At 38.3% G+C, this 18,202-nt stretch overlaps 1 protein-coding gene across 1 annotated transcript; it reads left to right on the forward strand.

Moving 5' to 3' along the window:
- Positions 1–6,851: 6,851 nt before the first annotated feature.
- On the forward strand, positions 6,852–7,262 carry LOC143619782 (uncharacterized). The gene has a single exon (XM_077091630.1). The coding sequence runs from the start codon at positions 6,852–6,854 to the stop codon at positions 7,260–7,262; it is 411 nt and encodes a 136-aa protein (XP_076947745.1).
- Positions 7,263–18,202: the final 10,940 nt, after the last annotated feature.

Below are 18,202 nucleotides of genomic sequence, written 5' to 3' on the forward strand. Positions count from 1 at the left end.
GCCCAAGTTACAACTCATAATGCCTGAAGTCTCCCGTAAATGTAGTATTATAAATATCTTATATTAAGTACCTAGCTTTAGGTGCGATGCACGAGAAATTTAAAATTAATACAATTAAGCTATAAAAACTGGGTAAATTAAACTAAAAAAACTATATTTTATCAAATTAAATAGTTTATAAATTCAAATTATATTTTCTAATGGATTATTCATACGAATAAGTGGCGTATTCTAACGCAATTTTTTTCATAATTACGAAAAAGATGCAATTAGTGATTTTATAAATTGTAATATTTTTTTTTAATGAAATATCAAATTCTAATAAAAGATGATAAGATTTTTCATTATGAACGACGTAAAAAAAGAACATTGTACGTAAAATTAGCATATATAAAATGCGCTTTTGTATTACAGTTTCAAAAGAGATGGATAAAAACTCCATGCATCCATGGAGAATGAATGAATATGTCAGAATAAAATTGTTATTCATTCATAATTTCTTTTTAGCTTTATCATGTTAAATCTATAAATATCGTTTATTGAATTTTATCATTTCATCTTCTACCCTCAAAAGTGTATATAAATTGACTTAATAAAAAAACGCAAATTGGAAATAAATAATCCCAACTTTTGTATATTGGCCGATAATAATCCCAACTTTAAAAATCACTACCTGTTGTCCCAACTTTCAACTATTTTTGTCTTAATGGAACTCAGTTAAAAATCACTTAACACCGTTAAGTTTTTTCCCAAGTTTAACCGATATTTTAGGGATTTTGATCAGAATAGCGATACGATTTCACTAATGTAAAACTTATCTCGAAACGGTGATTCAAATGACTTGATTCTTGTTAATTGGAAATTCAAACACCCGAATTGAAACATTGTTTCGTTGCTTGGATTGTCGTTTCGAGATAATTTTACATTAGTCGAATCGTATCATTCTTTTGATTAAAAGCCCTAAAAGATCGGTTTGAAACTTGAGAAAAAGTTTAAAGGTGTTAAGTGTTTTTTAACTGAGGTCCATTGAGACAAAAAAAAAATTTTAAGTTGGGATCGTTAGTAGTGATTTTTAAAGTTGAGATTATTATCGGCCAATACATAAAATTTAGGATTAATTATTTCCAATTTGCCTAAAAAAGATAGATATAATTTCACTAAATATATAAATATCTTCATTACATTGACATAAATATCCGTATATTTTTAATCTCTATTATTTAGGTATTTAATTATTTGATTAAAGGGTGCATTGATATATTTTAACTGTACGGACGTAAATTTTTTTTAATACATAACCTTATACTGATCATCATTAATAATATTAATAATTATAAAAATGGGCTTAAATGCATACTAGTTTAAAGATTATTATTATAAAAATGGGCTTAAATGCATACTAGTTTAAAGATCATAGTAACAATTACATTGAAACAGAAGAAGCGAGCAATAAGCTGAGCCGCTACTCCTTTTTGAATTGCAAAACTCAATCTTTTAAAAACCACATTCACTGATCTTGGAGTCATAACATTACTATGCATGACCCGTTGAACTCGGGTAAGTAACTCCACATCTTCAGGTGCGAGGAAACCAAAAGTGTCTAAAGCAAAAGGAATAAATACGTGTTGATTGTCAAGACACGCCTTCTCATGTTTAGTCACCTTGCTTGAAGTAGCTTTTAAAGCAGCTTGACTGACTGTGAAACCACTACTCCCTAATCCCACCATAGAGGAAACCCCTGTTAAATCCATACACACATGCTTTTCTCCTATCCATCTAAACACCAAAATGTCAGCTGGTCGAAGAGATGATCTTCCCTCTTATTCTTTCTTAATAGAAATTTCGGCCCGCCTGAATATGTCAAAGAGCACATCCCTAACAAGATCCTGTCGGTACTTGAACGCCGGTAGCTCTTTACAATGCACCGCATGTTCCCCATATGAGTCAAAGCATGCCTTATGACAAACATGACATATCACATCAACCAAGAATAGAGGAATCATAAGAAAATACTTAAGGATAGTACGATACTCCATTGGAGACATATGCTGGCCTAACCCATCTATAGGGATAGCAAGAAGAAAATCTTAAGCATGCAGTGCTCGTAGACACTCAAAAACGCCTTTTTCTACTTGTCATGTCAAAGTATAAATCTATGTTGTGAACAACTTTACTAAAAAGAGCACTCGCCAATGTATGTTGGGCTTTAGAGGGGGCGGCGTCTTTGTTAGTGAAACTGCTAAGATCGACGCTTGGAATCAAATCACGAAGACAAGCCAAAGCACAAGAATAATCAGAATCCATCCCATATATGCCACTGTCTCGCAAAGTGTGATCCTTAAGTGCCCACTATTGGGCTCTCGAGGCCACAACGCAGGGCAGCATCCCAAGGCCCAACATCTTTTAGGGCCCATAAAATTTTTTTGCATTTTTATATGATATACAATCAAACCAACATAAGTTCATAAATTGAACAGGTTGGATGCTTTTCTATCACGCATTGCCTGTTCAGGTTCGATGCTTACATCTGACGGTTTTATGATGAATATATTTTTTAGGAAACACAAGCGTCACTAAATTTGGGGTCTTAATTACGAAGGCTTGTGAGTTAATTTAATATGCCCCATTTTTTTTCTAGTCATTGTGTCTTATGTTGTTAATGTGTTTTTTTTATCATATTATTTTATTTATTTTTGTATTTAAAGAACAAAATGACCTTTCATTTAAAATAAAAAACGTTAGAAGAGACTCACGATTTGTTTAAGTATGCAAGTTATAATTAGATCATTGTTACGATAACTTTATTTTGTTAATTGTTATCATAATTATCGTTGTAATATTGACTTTTTATATACAAGTTATTAAGTTTTATTTTTAGATCAAAATGACTTTTTATTTAAAATAAAAGGCGTTAGAAGAGAATCACGATTTGTTTAAGTATACAAGTTATAAATAAATCAATGTTACAATAACTATATTTTGTTAATTTTATCAAAGTTATCGTTGTAATATTGACCTTTTATATACAAGCTTATTATTAAGTCTTTATTTTCAGGGCCCATTTTTTCATTAACCCTGAGCCCTTGAATTCTTAAGGATTCTTGATGTGTGGGTGAAATATCGTGTATTACATGAGTCATATCACATGTTTTGTGAGTTTATATGCCGGAAACAAGATTACTTTGTGCGCGTTTACGATTACAGGTGTGCGGAGCTTAAAGGAGCTAACTGGGAGCATATGAAATGGAAAGGAAAGGAGGATTTTATTGCATGGAATTATAGAGCAAGTGAAAACGAAGACGTGGCCGAAAACGGGGCATAAATCGGAGTTCGGACGAAGAAGTTACAAGATAAATACCATGGTGGGTGATAGGCCCACCGTAGCCTACGGTGATCCACATAGCCTACGGTGGGGGCTAACACCGTAAGGCAGTGCATGTGGACCTTAAGCTATGGTCCCCACCGTAGCCTACAGTGGGGCGATCGTAGCCTACGGTCGACTGGACGGGAAAAATTCAATTTTTAGGTTTTTTGGAGCTATTTAAAGCAGGTTCAACCCTAAGACGGCTATCTTCGATATCATATCATAGTTGGACGTTTATGGAGGCTTCTTCCACCATTCTAACACATCCTAATCTCCCGAATCATCCATGGCATCATCCACTCAAGAATCAAAGAAGCTATTCAAGATGACTACGCTAGGCTAAACCACTCATGAACATCTCCGGGTGTAGGGTTGAGTTGTTCACTGGATTGTTGGTACTCTAAACCTTATTTTTGGATTTTGTTTGTGTGGTTGAAAATATTTTTGGGTAATCAATGATATTTGCATTTTATTAGTTATTGATTTTGGTTATCAACAAGTAGGATTGATTTCTTAGTGTCATTGACCTAGTGTCCTTAACCATAATACTGAGTGATTCATCATTGCCTAAGATTAACAATCAAGTAGATTATTGTTTAGCTGTGTCAATCATTTGGATTAAGTTCTAACAATCAACATAGACACATCTAGTCTCTTGGTTTATTGCTTCAAACAAAGGTTATAAATTCAATAGGTTTAATCATCAATCTAATTTACTTCAAGACCTGAAACCTGGAGTTTGGTTACTTTTTAATAATTGTTTACAAATCAAAATTTTTAAAACCGCTTGACATTGTTTGTCCACCTAGTATAATTAGTAATTAATTAAAAAATATTAAACTTGATTAGTACTTTCCACTGATTCCCTGTGGATTCAACACCTTACTTGCCTAGCTAGTGAAGTTAATTTATAAATGTTTTTTATTGAGCTTTCGACATCGATCAAAATGGCGCCGTTGCCGGGGAATCAACGCACAAAGTGCTAGTTTAGTTAGTTTGTCTAGTTAAGTTTAATTTTAATTATAGTTTTTATTTCTTTTTCTTCATTGATTTTACGCGTGGTTGTGTGTTTTCGTGTGCGCAGTAATCTTTCAGGTTGATGCATACAAGGTACTCTTGAGATAAAGGGCCGTTACAGTTCGATCCAGAAATAGAAAAGACAGCAAAAAGAAATCTAGTGTTCAAAAGAAACTATGAATCCTCAAGGCCGAAAGAAGAAGACATGAACCATCAGGAGCCTTACCCAATCCCACCTGTGTTTCAACCCGGAATCCAAGACCCACCTCTTAATCAACCACAACACATTCCACAAAATCCTCCCCTCAATGACTTACCACCACTAAACCAGCCTATTAACCGAAATCATAGAGCTCAAAGATAGTATCACACGAGGGACGATCGGTCAGTCAGGTCTGAACCACCATATTTTCAGGGGGGGGGGGGTGATTTTGAGAGAGAGAATAATAGAAGAAAGGGATTTGATTATTTTGAGGAATTTGAGGATGAGGAGGAATGGGAAGACATACCTAGGGGTCGGTATTATTAGAGAGACCAACAACAACAACCACCACGTAACTAACACCTGAACTAGTACGGCAACTAAGAAACCGCAGGCCACGAAGAAGACCAATTGTGCAAGAACCACAGGTTCTTGAGTATGAGCTTGATGATGGGGTTCCGCGAGCATTTGTTCCACCACCAGTTCGGGGAGTTCAAGGCCATTTCATCCCACAAGTTGCCACGAACCCATTGCCCATTATTATTCCAGTCAGAGAAGGGGGAACTTTTTCAGTAAGGAAAAATAGTTTGACTGGAATACCTGCGTTCTATGGGAAAGTCACAGAGGAACCATATCTGCATTTGAGTGAGTTTAATTCGATATGTACTACCATCTCAAGCCAAGGGTTTAATGCAGATGACGTAAAATGGGTGGTGTTTCAGTATAGTTTGAAGGATGCAGCAAAACAATGGTTTTTATCGTTGCCTTCCTCTAGCATCTACATTTGGCAAGATTTGGCTCAGCAGTTTCTAGATGAATATTATACACCACAAAGAAATTCAGAAGCCCGCACTGCTATCAGAAACTATCAGCAACGAATGGGCGAATTGTTTCACGAGGCTTTCACAAGATTTAAGTTGTTGTTGAGAACATGTCCGCATCACGGAATAGCTTTGTGGGAATTAATTAAAGCTTTCCGTGATGGTTTGGCGACTGATGATGTGCGAGACCTTCAATCTACTACTAATGGATCTTTCTTAACAAATGATGAAAATGTGGATTGGGGACACCTCGAAAGACATGCTGTGAACTCTAAGAGACAATCTCAGTCGAACTCTAAGAGATCGGTGGTGAAAGCAGTAGATAGTGGAGGTTCAGATGATCGAATGGCAAGGCTAGAAAAGAAGCTAGATCAGTTAATGGTTGCGGGTACGAAAGAAAAAAGGGAAATCGGGAAAGGCATATCCAGTTTGTGAACAATGTGGTGAGCTAGGGCACAATGTGGCAAGTTGTGGGGTTGCGGAAGAGTTGGAAGACGAAGAGGAAGAAGAGGTGAATTTTGTGCAAGGAGAGAAAATATACAATAATAATAGTAATATGAACTCTAACACCTATCACCGGGCCTCAGAAACTACCCTAATTTCAGCTATGGAAACCCTAAAACTCAGCAAAACCCGAATTTCTAAGGCAATACCCAGAGAACCAGTTCTCAGTCAAATCAGAGGCAGCAGTGTGGATACAATCAAAAGGAGTTTGATGGATATAATAAAGGATATCAAAAAGGTGAACAACAAGGGCAAGGAAGTTCTTCGGGTAATAAGGAAAAGTCGATTAAGGATGTAATGGATTTTTTGAAGCAGATGAAGACGGATCAGGAGGCTCAGAATAAAAGCATGAATAAAAGATTAGAACTCCAAGAGAAAGCTAATGCTTCAAGGGATAAACAAGTGAGCCAACTTGCTAAAGAAGTGGCTAGTTTGAAGAGAAATCCATCCAAATTACCAAGCGATACCTTGAGGAACCCGAGCCATCAGAGTAGTAGTTCATCGAATGGGAAGAACACTCCCATCAACCAGGTAAGTACCCTTAGGAATGCTAAGACTTATGATAACGGGCTGAATCCACCAACCTTCATTAAGGCGTGGTGGAAGACCTGTGGAAGATGGTAAAAGTGATGATGATGTGGAAATCGAACCAAGAAATCAACCGATATAATCAATTAATAAAAATTTAAATGAATCGGTAAATAAAAAGGGAACACCGACTACCAAGGAGGCAGGTTCAACGAGTGAAACTGTTCCGTTTCCTCAAGCGTTGGTGAACCCGGAAACATCATCATCACTTAGAAAGAGGGGCCCACAACAGGAGGAAATGTGGGCAATTTTCAAACAAGTAAAGATTAATCTACCCCTCATTGATGCTATAAAATAAGTCCCAGCGTATTGTAAGTATTTGAAGTACTTTTGCACTAAAAAATGAACTCATAAAATGCCTAAACAAGTTGACTTAACTGCTAATGTGAGTTCGGTTTTGACGGGAATCCTCCCACCCAAACTTCAAGATTCGGGAACGCCAATAATACCCTATCAAGTGGGCGATTTCAAAATGACAAGGGCGTTATTAGATCTTGGAGCCGGGGTGAGCATTCTCCCGGGAAGCTTGTATGACCAATATGATTTTGGTCCCCTTAGAAAAGCCGACACCACAGCGATTTTGGCCGATTTAACACTCAAGCTTCCTAGAGGAATAGTGACTGATGTAATTCTCATGATTGAAGATTTTTATTATTTGGTTGACTTTCTGGTTCTAGACTACGTAACAATTGACCAGAAACGGCAACTGAACGTGATTCTCGGTCGGCCCTCTTTAGCAACTGCAAATGCTTTAATAAACTGTTGAACCGGGGTGGTCGACATGGCTTTTGGTAATTAAAATCTTCGGCTCAATGTGTTTTCAAATGTATCTAACCCTCTGGTGAGTGATGAATGCTTCACGGCTGAAGTCATTGACGGGCTGAATCCTCACGAAAGTGAGGAAGATGCCATGGAGGAGTGCATTATTTGTTGCAGGGAATCTGTTGAGCATGTGTTGCAGTTGAAAGAGGAGGAAAGGGCAGTTGAGGCATTTGCTATGAGTATTGGGAAACCACCTTGGTCTCAGCAGGTGGAGAGACTACCGGACACTATTGACTATTTGACTCCAAGTTGAAACCTTCACTTGAGAGTCTACCGGTAGTGGAGTTGAAGGAACTCCCAAAACATCACAAGTATGTGTTTTTGGGAGAGGGAGAGACGTTACTGGCTATAATTGCCTCGAATTTAACAGACGAGCAAGAAAGGGCATTGATTGAAATTTTGAAGCAATATAAAGCGGCGATTGGATGGACGATAGCGGACTTAAGGGGTATTAGTCCGTCTGTTGTAATGCACAAGATTATCACAGACCCCGTGGTAAAGCCCGCACACGATGCCCAAAGACGGTTGAATCCGAAAATGCAGGAGATTGTGAAGAAAGAGGTGTTGAAGTGGTTGGATGCGGGAATCATTTTACCTATCTCGGATAGCACTTGGGTGAGCCCAACACAAACAGTTCCGAAGAAGGCGGGTATTCAGATAACCCATGTTGAGAGAGGTGAGGAAATCACTACCCGACCGGTAACCGGGTGGCGGATTTGTGTTGATTATTAGAAGTTGAACGCGGCGACCTCTAAGGATCATTTCCCTTTACCATTCATTGACCAAATCATCGAGAAACTATCGGGTCAGAAGTTTTACTGTTTTCTAGACGGTTATTCGGGGTACAATCAAATTGCCATCCACCCCGATTACCAACATAAGACCACTTTTACGTGTCTATACGGCACATTCGCATTTAGGCAAATGCTTTTTGGCTTGTGTAATTTTCCGGGCACCTTTCAAAGGTGCATGATGAGTATCTTCTTAGATATGGTCGGGGATTCACTAGAAATCTTTATGGACGATTTTTCAATTTTTGGCTCATCTTTTGAACTATGCTTAAATGAACTAACAAAAGTTTTGAAAAGATGTGTGGAAACGAATTTGGTTTTAAGTTGGGAAAAGAGCCATTTTATGGTTCAAAAGGGAAAGGTTTTGGGTCATGTCATCTCAAGTAGGGGGATTGAGATTGACCGGGTGAAAGTCAATGTCATAGCTAATTTACCACCCCCTAAAAATGTGAAGGGAATTCGGTCATTCTTGGGACATGCCAGATTTTACAGATGGTTTATTAGCAATTTCAGTGTCATAACTAAGTTGTTATGTAATTTGTTATTGATAGATGTACCATTTGTTTTTTATGAGGACTGTTTAAATGCTTTTAACGTGCTTAAAAACAAATTGGTTGAGGCCCCGATCCTGTTGTCGCCCGACTGGTCACTTCCTTTTGAGATTATGTGTGACGCGAGCGACTATTCGACCTGGGCTGTTCTTGGGCAACGGGTGGACAAGAAGCCCGTTGCAATATACTATGCGAGCAAAACCCTTTCCGATGCTCAAATTAATTATACCACCACGGAAAAGGAGTTGCTCGCAGTAGTGTATGCGTTGTATAAATTTAGATCTTATTTGTGGGGAAGCAAAGTTGTTGTGTTTTCAGATCATAGCACAGTGAAATACTTGATGGAGAAGAAAGATGCAAAGCATCACTTGATAAGGTGGATTTTGCTCCTTCAAGAATTTGATGTGGAGATTCATGATAAGAAAGGGAGTGAGAATGTTGTTGCAGACCATCTTTCTAGATTGGTAGAAAGAGAAAAGAAGGAAGATACCCGAGAGATAAATGAGTCATTTCTGGATGAATACCTGTTTTCCGTGTCAACCTTGCCATGGTATGCTGACATCCTTAATTTTCTTGTTGCAGGTACAATTCCAGATTTTTGGCCAAAGAAAAAGAAGCACCAATTCATGGCCAAAGTGAAACGGTATGAATGGGAGGACCCATACTTGTTTAAGATCAAGGCGAATCAAGTGTTTCGAAGATGTGTTCCAGATGAGGAGATCCGGAGTGTTTTGTCACACGCGCATTCACTTGCATGTGGTGGCAATTTCAGTGGGCAGAAAACTGGTCATAAGATTTTAGCATGTGGTTTTTACTGTCCCACTATTTTCAAAGATTCGGCGAAATATGCTAAAAACTGTGTGAGATGTCAACAGTTGGGTAGCATTTCCAAGAGAAACGAGATGCCCATGCAACCAATCCTCACAGTCGACATATTTGATGCTTGGGGGATTGATTTTATGGGCCTGTTTTCAAATTCCTTCGGGAATTATTACATTTTGGTGGCGATTGATTATGTTTCAAAATGGGTCGAAGCAATCGCCACCAAAACAAATGACCATGCCGTTGTTTGTAAGTTTGTCCAAATGAACATAGTTTCTAGATTTACTGTCCCCCGCATTATAATCAGTGATGGGGGATCACATTTCAAAAACTTTAACTTTGGAAAACTACTTAAACGGTATGGCGTAAACCACCGAATAGCCACACCATACCACCCTCAAACGAGTGGTCAGGTAGAGGTGTCCAATAGGCAGATTAAAGAAATTTTACAATAGACGGTGAGGCCCGATCGAAAAGATTGGTTTACAAAAGTTAAATGATGCTTTATGGGCCTACCTAACAGCTTTTAAAACGCCTATCGGCACCACCCCCTATCAGTTGGTTTATGGAAAGGGTTGCCATTTGCCCGTAGAACTTGCTCATCGGGCATTATGGGCTGTGAAGAATGTTAATTTGGATTATGAGTGTGCAGGTAAGGAGCGTAAGTTGAATATCTGCGAGTTGGAGGAGCTTAGAGATGAAGCGTATGAGTGTGCTTCAGCATACAAAGATAGAATGAAGCGAGTACACGATGGGAAGATTAAGCGGAAGGAGTTTGAAAAAGGTCAAAGTGTAAATGCATGGATTTGGTGTCCGCAACTGTTCGAATAGGCTAGGGGTAGTTTAGTCTTTACACTTAATGTATAAAGGCTCATTCGCTAAGCATGTTTAGCGAACGAGGCCTCATTAGTTAAAGACTAGGCTCATCTGTTAAGTTAGGAGCCCATTCGTTACTACAGTGTAATGAATGGTGAGTTATTCATTAATGTATACCCATTCGCTAAGGATGTTTAGCGAATGGGCTATGGAAATACCTTATTCGTTAACCTTGTTAGCGAATGAGAGGTCTCATTCGTTACTACTGTTCTAACGAATGAGACAGCCTATAAATAGGCCTTTCATAGTAGAATTGCACAAGAGATCTGTGCCATAACTTATTCGGATATTGTTACCATGCTGGATTTTCCTCTCATTTAATGTATTCATCATAATGTAATCATTCATTAACGTATTGAATGAACACAAGACGTAACATATCGATTGCGACTAGATTCCTGGCTGCTAAACGTTCGCTTAAACATTTCAACAATTGGTATTAGAGCAGGAGGTTGCTCGTGATACGTATGAGTTTATGTTCTTCGTGTTCATCGGGTTAAAGAACTGTTGAATCTGATTATGATCAAATCAGTGGACAATTGATTGAATTGATGACTGATTCATGTTCCTAATGCAAATCCAAGCATTCGTAATGTATTCTGATGGTTAATTGGTTGTTGGATAGGAATCCACCATGGATGCCATTGTTGAAGCTTCGATGTTTCAAAATTAAAATTAACATCAGTTACGTGTATTTGGAATGAAATTGATGATTTCAGTAAATTGATAATGTATTTCCGAGTATTCGTTGAAGATCTGAGATGATAATATGCAGATGGGATGAAGATTTGCATTTTTCCGGTGGCTGTAACCGTTTTTTCCGACGATATTCCGTTTTCCAGCTACAGTAACCGTTTAACGACTCATTCGTTAACTTCAGTACTCATTCGTTACAGAAGTTTAGCGAATGAGTGATTCGTTAAAGGTTTAATAAATGTGACCTTCATGTGTTATGTGCTTATTCCCAATGAAGATGGACTCATTCGCTATCAATATTCATTCATTATTTTTTTTTCTAACATCCGTCAGTTCCATAACGAATGTGAGTGTAACGAATGTGTTCCAATTCGTTCAAGATTTAACGAATGTGGAATTTTGGTTATTTATAACGAATATGCTTCATTCGTTCATGGGTAACGAATGAGAACAAGATGTCATTCGTTGTACATTGTTATAACGTATGAAGACCAGGATAACGTATGAGATTCTTAAAAAAAAAGAGTATTTTTGGAAAATTTTCATAAACAAAATTTTTCGGGGATATTTTAAATGTGCGAGATACTCTTCTAGCAAAATTTGGTAATATATTTTCCGGCCGACCTTTCACGCATATTGAGGGGCCGAGGGGGAGTAACCGATTAAGTTAACGAGACGTTTATTGAAAATTTTCAAAGATATGTTCAAGACCTTGCCTAATTTGTCAAGAAAAGGGGGTGATAAAAATTTCAAGGAGTTTATTCGATTGATATCTTCCTACCTTCGCAAGGATTTCTTGAAAACTTACTGCAATTCGGGTGGTAATTCGCGTTTGCAAAGCTATGTTTGTCCGAGTTCAAAACTGTGTTTGTTCTTCGATTGCTGATTGATTTGTTCGAGATTGAAACCTGACTATGTGGGATATGAGTGTTTGCCCGATTACTTCTTGCTGAGGGACTTTGATCCTGAGAATGTTGGCTACGAGTATTCGGCGAATTGCTTCTATTGAAGGGGACAATTCTAGAATGGGTTGATTTGATTGAGGAATATACGAGTCTTGTCATCTAATTGAAGAATGGGACTATGGAAAGACTTATTCGTTAGCAATGTTAACGAATGAGAAGGCTCATTCATTACTATAGTTTAACGAATGATCCAACCTATAAATAGGCATTCCATAGTTGTTTAGCATAGAGATCTATGCCATAACTTATTCGGATACTGTTACCATGCCGAATTTTCCTCTCATCTAATGTATTCATCATAATGTAATCATCCATTAACGTATTGAATGAACACGAGACTTAACGTATGGATTGCGACTAGATTCCTGGCTCGTAAACGTTCGTATAACGTTTTAACACAAAAGGTCTAGTTATACAATTCGAGAGCAAAACTGTTTCCAGGTAAGTTGAAGAGCAAATGGTTGGGGCCATACCAAGTTAAACGTGTAGGTAATTTCGGTGAGGTTGAAATTGAAGATTTCGACGATCACTTAAGGCAAGTTGTGAACGGGCATCGTTTAAAACCATATTTGGAAGATGCAGATTTAAACAAAAGCATACATGAGAAGGTGCTGAGCTTTATAGAAACTGCACCGACATATTCAGCCAACTGCTAAGGGCCAGTTAACGTCAGGCTGTAGACGATAAATGTAGCGCTTTCCGGGAGGCAACCCAGGTTTGGTTTGTACATTTCTTTGTGGCTATTAATTAATTAATAAAAAAAATATTGTTGTAACCACCGTAGCCTACGTTGGCCTGGTCGTAGCTTACGGTGGCACCGTAGGCTACGGTCTGTTGATTCTGTCTTACGATGACAAGCATACTGTAGGCTACGGTATGTAGACCGTAGCTTACGGTGTATCCAGGTCGCCATCATAAAAAAAGAAAAAATTCATTGTAATATAACTCTAACCACACAATTCACCAAACCACACAACTAACCAAGATCAAAACCCACATCTTTCATTCTTTCATCCATCTCCTTCTTCCTCTTCCTCTTTCACCAACACCCTACTTCTATAACTTTAACTCTCTCAATCCTCCACCAAATCTTTCAATTCTGGGGTCTAAACTCACTATTTTTTCGAGAGGAATTCAATTGTGGTGTCGGTTTCCTTCAATTCCTCTCTGTTTTTCGCCGGATTCGTGGTGGAGGGTGCCCTAGAAATCAAAGTTGGGGTTTTTCGTGTTTCATTGTTTATTCTAACAATTGAAGTGTCTAGAGACTTGTTGCAACACTCAAGATATGTGGATTATTGTTTTATTGATGATTAGTTGAGGTATGTTGTTGCTAGTTCTTTAGTAGATATACTTGGTTTGGAATATGGTTTTGGGGGTTGGTTTATGATTATGTTCTACATCTTATGGGTATTGGTTATTGTTTGGGGCTAGTATACTTGTGCCTTTGATTGGTATGGTTGTCATAATGGTTTGTGAGTTTGGAATTTGATAAATAAAAACCAAGATGTTGTGTAATAAGAAAGATGTGTTTCTAATTAATAACTTTTGAGAATGACTTCGTAATGGGGTTAATACATGGGTATGACTAACCATGAATGCATAACCAACAACAAGTGTGGGGAAGGACAGGTGATACTCGTAAGAATGGGAAGGAAAGGTGATACTCATAAGAATCCACCACGGAACAAGGGTAAGGCAACCTCATCTTCGGCTACACCAGATCCTCCATTACCAAAACAGAGGCTACTTTTGAGGGATGATGATGAGGAGCATGATCCGATGGAGGAACTGTATGAAGATGAAGACATGGCACCTCTTCTTAAGCCGATCTGGAAAGGAGGTCCTTTGTCAGGGATTGATCCTCGCTGGCAGGCAGAATTATTCAATGATGGGATGAATAAGTTACAGATGAAGCATTTAGTGTTTATTTGTGAGAAGAAAGTTTATGTTGGTGACATGAAACCATTTGGGATTTTCCATATGTTTAATAATCAGGGATGGGAAGCCTCTTTGAAATGCTATGATGGTGAAACCAAGGTCTTGTACATGGAGAGTATTCAAGAGTGGGTATCCACTTTGAGATTGGACTGGGGTAATAATCCATCAAAAATGACGAGGTTGATCGGAATAGTTAACAATAAGGAGGTTGTGATGTCAATGGATAGTCTTCGCCGTATCGCTCAGTTTGATTCGCAGCCATCTAAGGAATACATTTACCCATCGGAATCTGATCTCTACTGACACCCTGACAAACACCCCACGTATGAAATGATGAAGGCAGGATTATTTAAACCAAGGATGGGTCACCAACTGTTAAGGAATCATCTGAGGGGACAGGTGAGATTACTGTTGAGTTTGGTGATTACTAATGTTATGCCACGAAGAGGGGATCGAATAAGTGTACGGCAGTGGGAAATCCTTATTTTGTATGCGCTAATGAAAGGGAAGCCAAAAATTTCGTTCCGGTATTTGGTTATGATGAATATTTGGGAGGCTCGTCAATCGAAGAAGAAATTGATTATCTCACATTGCCGACTGATAACGGCTTTGCTGAAAATGAAAGGTGCCATCGGGGAGGATACACCGAGTATTGAAAAAGTCCATACTCCTTTTTCGATGGGCCAAATGGAGAAGAAGGTATGGATGACTGAACGAAAAGAGGAGTATTTGATTTTGAAGCATTGGGATACCAAGACGTTGTTGAAAGCATTGAAGAATAGTGATGGTGATGATGTTGTGGAAGAAGTTTATGAGCCGATGGTTGGCGGGGTCAGTAGTAGGGCAGCACCACAGGGTGGTGTTGAGAGTAGTCCAGCGGGTGGTTCGTTTGAGCAGCCATATTTTATTCCAGTTCAGGAACCGCATGTGATGTTGCAGGATGATGCACGAATGACCGAATGGCTTCAAAACTCGATGCCTGCTATTTATGCGGGTTGGAGTAACGAGTTCCAGTACATGTACGGCAAACAGAATAGGAACGTAGAATTACAGCGTCGGGAGACTCAGAGATTGTATGACAGGATGGAGCTGTGGAACCAAACCGATGCCTATAATTTTCAGTAGGAGATTAATGACAGGCACATGGACGATCTCCACAACAGGATGCATGAGGCGTGACATCTATTACACTACTTTGGATCCTTATGATGGTAGTGTCCTGTATCCACCACCGTAGTTTCACCACTCACGCTAGGTTGATCCACATGCAGATGCGGCGCGGGATTCAGATGCAGGTAGCTCATCAGATGTGTTTAACTTTTCTGGAGTGATGGAGACGATGCGGTCGATCTTTGGTGACCTGAAACCCCCTTATTATTGAGCACTCGCTGATCAGGTCCATGTGTCTCTCCTTATCTCTATGTTTCTGTTGAACAATTTGTCTTTGTTTTATTTGTTTGGGCAGTTGGGTGGTGGTGTGAGACTGTTGGTTATGTTTGCTTGTTTGTTTTGTGAACTATGTGTGGTCGAAGGTGGTGTTGAACTTTTTATCTATTGTGTATGGTTGCTTATGTTTAGTGTCGTTTTTATGTGTAATCGGGCAGGATTTTCTGGATGCCTCACTTATGTTTTGATTGTAACTTACATTAGGGACAATGTAATGTTTAAGTGTGGGGATGCGGGTTTGGTTTGAAAGTGAAAAATGCTAAGAATGACCCGAAATTTTTATACTTACGCACAATGAAAAATGATAGAAAAACTGATATTGTTAAAAAAAATAAAATAAAATAAAAAATTAAAAAAATAAATAATAAAAAAATAAAAATAATAATAATCATAATAATAATAATCATAATAATAATAATAAAATAACAGTAACACACTTAATTTGGGATGTGTCGGTAGGCTCAGCCTTTAAGAATGAAAGGACAGTCTGGTTTTTGACTTAATTGAACCTTTAATCGCTTGATCTTAGTGGGAAACACCTTCGGGTTTTTTTTGTTTAGCTAAGCCTGTGTAAGGACTAGGATGAAAGGTCGGGCCATACTCAAGCCTTTTTGTTAGATTTGATCACCAAAAGATTTTTCTTTTTTAAATATGAATAGACTACTGAACGATGCTTGGATAGGCTTAATGTTAGAGTATGCTAGATGGCTTGTAATATAAACATAACGAAAATACTTCTAGTTTAAGTGGTTAACGCTTCATAGGTGTATGATTTTATAACCTTAAATCCTGTATTGATAGGATGCTCTAGGGTTCGGAGACCATGGGTCTTTATGCGGTATATCATCTGGGTATTCATATCTCCTAAGTGGATTTATGAATATTAAAAGAGCTCAAAGAGCAAACCCGCAGTTTATCTGCCAACTATAAGGCATTAAACGTGATCATTACGTGCTTTTAAAGTACAATTACACTACTGACTTGATCATCCACGCTGTTAGTCATGTGGGGTCCCCGTGCTCGCGTCTCATTACCATTAATAAACGGACCACACGAGACACTTCATATGTAAGCCCTACAGATGAATTCGTGCATACTCACCTATGGTGATGGACTTTGGGGTGTTGCTTGATAACGGGGGTATACCATGTAGTGGGGACTATTTGCTAGTTAGTTACATAATTGTACTTTAATCGTATCTAATGGCCATTCTGGTAGACTTCGATGCTTAAGTTTAGGTATTGGTTCGATAAAATATCCATGATTGTTTTAGCTATTACATATGGGCTTAAAATGGTACACATGGTTGTGCATAGTTTTGATCATCTGACGCTAAGGTTTGAGTCAAGTTGGGGTGGTCTGGCTTGGTAAAACCATAATGAAGCATGGTAAGGAGGATTCATGGCTTTGATGCGCGGGTACCATTTAATAATATAAACTAATAAAATTGTCACGCCTTATTTGTCCCGGTAAGTATTAGGGCATGGGTTTAACTGGATAGAAATATCGGCAATCGCAGTTTTTGTGTTATTTGTTGATATTTAAAATAATTTAATTATTTAGGAAAAAAAGTTTCCGGTTTTGATTTCATTGTACATCTTTTTCTGGACGAAAAAAGATAAGTGTGAGAATGTGATGTGTGGGTGAAATATCGTTTGTTAAATGAGTCATATCACATGTTTTGTGAGTTTATTTGCCGGAAACATGATTACTTTGTGTGCGTTTACGATTACAGGTGTGCGGAGCTTAAAGGAGCTAAATATGAGATGGAAAGGAAAGGAGGATTTTATTTTATGGAATGATAGAGCAAATGAAGACGAATACGTGGCCAAAAACGGGGCAAAAATCAGAGTTCGGACGAAGAAGTTACAAGATAAATACCATGGTGGGTGACAGGCCCACAATAGCTTACGGTGACCCACCGTAGCCTACGGTGGGGGTTGCCACCGTAAGGCAGTGCGTGGGGACCGTAAGCTACTGTCCCCACCGTAGCCTACGGTGTGGCGACCTTAGCCTACAATCGTCTGGATGGGAAAAATTCGATTTTTAGGTTTTTTGGAGTTATTTAAAGCCGGTTCAACCCTAAAACGGCTATCTTCAATGTCACATCATACTTGGACGTTTTTGGAGGCTTCTTACACCATTCTAGCACGCCCTAATCACCCGAATCATCCATGGCATCATCCACTCGAAAATCAAAGAAGCTATTCGAGATGACTATGCTAGGCTAAACCACTCGTGACCATCTCCGGGTGTAGGGTTGAGTTGTTCATTGGATTGTTGGTACTCTAAACCTTATTTTTGGATTTTGTTTGTGTGCTTGAAAATACTTTTGGGTAATCAATGATATTTGCAGTTTATTAGTTATTAATTTTGCTCATCAATAAGTAGGATTGAGTTCTTAGTGTCATTGACCTAGTGTCTTTAACCATAATACTGAGTGATTCATCATTGCCTAAGATTAACAATCAAGTAGATTATTGTTTAGCCGTGTCAATCATTTGGATTAAGTTCTAACGATCAACATAGCCACACATCTAGTCTCTTGGTTTATTGCTTCAAACAAATGTCATAAATTCAATAGGTTTAATCATCAATCTAATTTACCTCAAGACCTGAAACCTGGAGTTTGGTTACTTTTTAATAATTGTTTACAAATCAAAATCTTTAAAACCGCTTGACATCGTTTATCCACCTAGTATAATTAGTAATTAATTAAAAAGCATTAAACTTGATTAGTACTTTCCACTGATTCCCTGTGGATTCGACAACTTACTTGCCCTAGCTAGTGAAGGTAAT

Source organism: Bidens hawaiensis, unplaced genomic scaffold, assembly GCF_021521415.1.
Source record: "Bidens hawaiensis isolate Kalapana, Puna unplaced genomic scaffold, B.hawaiensis_p1.1 tig00002507_1, whole genome shotgun sequence".
In the NCBI taxonomy this organism is placed as follows: domain Eukaryota; kingdom Viridiplantae; phylum Streptophyta; class Magnoliopsida; order Asterales; family Asteraceae; genus Bidens; species Bidens hawaiensis.